The sequence below is a fragment of the Ambystoma mexicanum genome, chromosome 8, assembly GCF_040938575.1.
Source record: "Ambystoma mexicanum isolate Mex_15411 chromosome 8, UKY_AmexF1_1, whole genome shotgun sequence".
Taxonomy (NCBI): domain Eukaryota; kingdom Metazoa; phylum Chordata; class Amphibia; order Caudata; family Ambystomatidae; genus Ambystoma; species Ambystoma mexicanum.
In genome coordinates, this window is record NC_090929.1 from 1,124,105,212 (window position 1) to 1,124,108,286 (window position 3,075).

Consider the following 3,075-nt stretch of genomic DNA (forward strand, 5'->3'; position numbering starts at 1 on the left):
GGAGTGGATTCCTCCAACATTCAACTGTAACAGTAAAAACACTCAACAACTACATAAATTGGTATATTTAGCTCTTAAAATGCACCATAGTGGTACCCAAGACGCCAACGAGCCCAGTCCACCCTACACCACACTGCATCACATGCCCCACCTCTGCATCAGATGTTCGTTTTAGGTCACTTTGTCCTTTTAGCCTACGGGCCTTCTGCCAAATCTGCCACTGAATGAAATCCCTTGACTTTGGCCTTTGGGTTACAGTTTTCTATAGATGCCTTGACTGTGACACAACCTTCACCTTCTCCAGCACCTCTGGCTAGCATGCCTCGTCCTACCCTTGCTCTGGATGCCATGTCTCCTCCTGCCACCCCTCCTCTGGCTACCACGCCTCCTCCTCCTACCCTTGCTCTGAATGCCATGTCTCCTGCTCCCGCCCCTCCTCTGGCTGCCACGCCTCCTCTTCCTACCCTTGCTCTGGAAGCCATATCTCCTCCTCCTGCACCTCCTCTGGCTGCCACGCCTCCGCCTCCTCCTCCTATCCTTGCTCTGGATGCCATGTCTCCTCCTCCCGCCCCTCCTCTGGCTGCCACACCTCCTCCTCCTACCCTTGCTCTGGATGCAATGTCTCCTCCTCCCGCCCCTCCCCTGGCTGCCATGCCTCCTTCTCCTACCCTTGCTCTGGATGCCATGTCTCCTCCTCCCGCCCCTCCTCTGGCTGCCACACCTCCTCCTCCTACCCTTGCTCTGGATGCCATGTCTCCTCCTCCCGCCCCTCCTCTGGCTGCCACGCCTCCTCCTCCTACCCTTGCTCTGGATGCCATGTCCCCTCCTCCCGCCCCTCCTCTGGCTACCACGCCTCGTCCTACCCTTGCTCTGGATGCCATGTCTCCTCCCGCCCCTCCTCTGGCTGCCACGCCTCCTCCTCCTCCTACCCTTGCTCTGGATGCCATGTCCCCTCCTCCCGCCCCTCCTCTGGCTGCCACGCCTCCTCCTCCTCCTCCTATCCTTGCTCTGGATGCCATGTCTCCTCCTCCTGCCCCTCCTCTGGCTGCCACACCTCCTCCTCCTACCCTTGCTCTGAATGCCATGTCTCCTGCTCCCGCCCCTCCTCTGGCTGCCACGCCTCCTCCTCCTACCCTTGCTCTGAATGCCATGTCTCCTGCTCCCGCCCCTCCTCTGGCTGCCACGCCTCCTCTTTCTACCCTTGCTCTGGATGCCATGTCTCCTCCTCCCGCCCCTCCTCTGGCTGCCACGCCTCCTCCTCCTACCCTTGCTCTGGATGCCATGTCCCCTCCTCCCGCCCCTCCTCTGGCTACCACGCCTCCTCCTACCCTTGCTCTGGATGCCATGTCTCCTCCTCACGCCCCTCCTCTGGCTGCCACGCCTCCTCCTCCTCCTACCCTTGCTCTGGATGCCATGTCCCCTCCTCCTGCCCCTCCTCTGGCTACCACGCCTCCTCCTACCCTTGCTCTGGATGCCATGTCTCCTCCTCCCGCCCCTCCCCTGGCTGCCATGTCTCCTCCTCCTACCCTTGCTCTGGATGCCATGTCTCCTCCTCCCGCCCCTCCTCTGGCTGCCACGCCTCCTCCTCCTCCTACCCTTGCTCTGGATGCCATCTCTCCTCCTCCTGCCCCTCCTCTGGCTGCCACACCTCCTCCTCCTACCCTTGCTCTGGATGCCATGTCTCCTCCTCCCGCCCCTCCCCTGGCTGCTATGTCTCCTCCTCCTACCCAGGGACGTCATTTAAGGGTCGCCAGAGGTCGCAACTGCGACCTCTGAGGTCTCTCTTGCGACCTCTGTGGTCACCCTTGCGACCTCTAGAAAAAAAAAGACAAAAAAAAGAAAACAAACTTCTTTTGGGGTGTTTTTTTTTGTAATGTAAGCTCATGGGCTGTGGCCAGCACCATGTGGCTCTTTAGTTCTGGAGTGGCTGGCTCTCCTGTTAAAGCCCCTTAAAAAAAGAAGAAAACTAAGAAAAGGAGTTACACAAGTCTAACACTTTCAGCACTGACCATAAATAAGAAAGATTAGGAATACCAAATAATTTGTCTTTCTGGAATTCTATACAATAATTGCTAGACTCATTAAAGGTTTATTTCAGGCACACTTCAGGGGTGAGTCACTGATTTAGTCTGTTCTTAAACGCCTCAACTCAGCATTTCACCCTTCTGAGGTCGATAAATGAGTACCAACACAAGTTGGGTGATATTGGGTGTATATTTTTTCTATAATGTGGTTAAGCGTAAGTGCTATATAACAACACATCATTATCATTTGGTCATGGACGTCTACTTGCATTCACAGTAATTTGGTAATATAGGCTTATATACACTGATCTTAACGATACATATGGCGATCCATTCTTGTATGAAATGTACATCACATTATAGCGACATCGTAACCATATTTTTTGTAGTGTACAATGCTATGTGATAGCACTTCCTGTTTTGTCAATGGGTGAAAGCTCGTGTTCCATCACATCCCGCGATATCACTTTGAGGTGGGGTCAAATGACATCACTTCCTGTGATGTCACCAGGGGTCAAGGGTCGTGTGATGTCACTTCCGCTCCCCCTGGCATTTTGGTGAAATGACGTCCCTGCTCCTACCCTTGCTCTGGATGCCATGTCTCCTCCTCCCGCCCCTCCTCTGGCTGCCACACCTCCTCCTCCTACCCTTGCTCTGGCTGCCATGTCTCCTCTGCCCGCCCCTCCTCTGGCTGCCACGCCTCCTCCTCCTCCTCCTGCTCCTGTTCCTGCCTTGCATCTGCTGCCTCCTATTTCAATACCTCATGGGCCACCTGCTGCCCCTCAATTTCTGCCTCCTCATGTCCTGCCTCTTGCTTCTGCTCATCTGCTTCTTCATATGCCCCCCTCTTTTTGCCCTCCACCCCTAATTCCTCCTCGTATTCCACATCCTCTTGACCTTCTATATCTGCCTCCTCCTGTTCCAGCTACTGCTGCTGCTGACCTTTCTCCTCAATCAAAATATTCCATCATAGATATCCAATGGTTCCATACCGGACAGGAGGGCAGTAAGAGGAAGGTTTTCATGAGGGGTTACTACTAGTATGAAGGGT

At 54.6% G+C, this 3,075-nt stretch overlaps 1 protein-coding gene across 1 annotated transcript; it reads left to right on the forward strand.

Annotated features, from left to right (window-relative positions):
- The first annotated feature begins 318 nt into the window (after positions 1 to 318).
- On the forward strand, positions 319 to 1,776 carry LOC138473259 (uncharacterized). Its single transcript, XM_069611897.1, has one exon. The coding sequence runs from the start codon at positions 319 to 321 to the stop codon at positions 1,774 to 1,776; it is 1,458 nt and encodes a 485-aa protein (XP_069467998.1).
- The last annotated feature ends 1,299 nt before the right edge of the window (positions 1,777 to 3,075 follow it).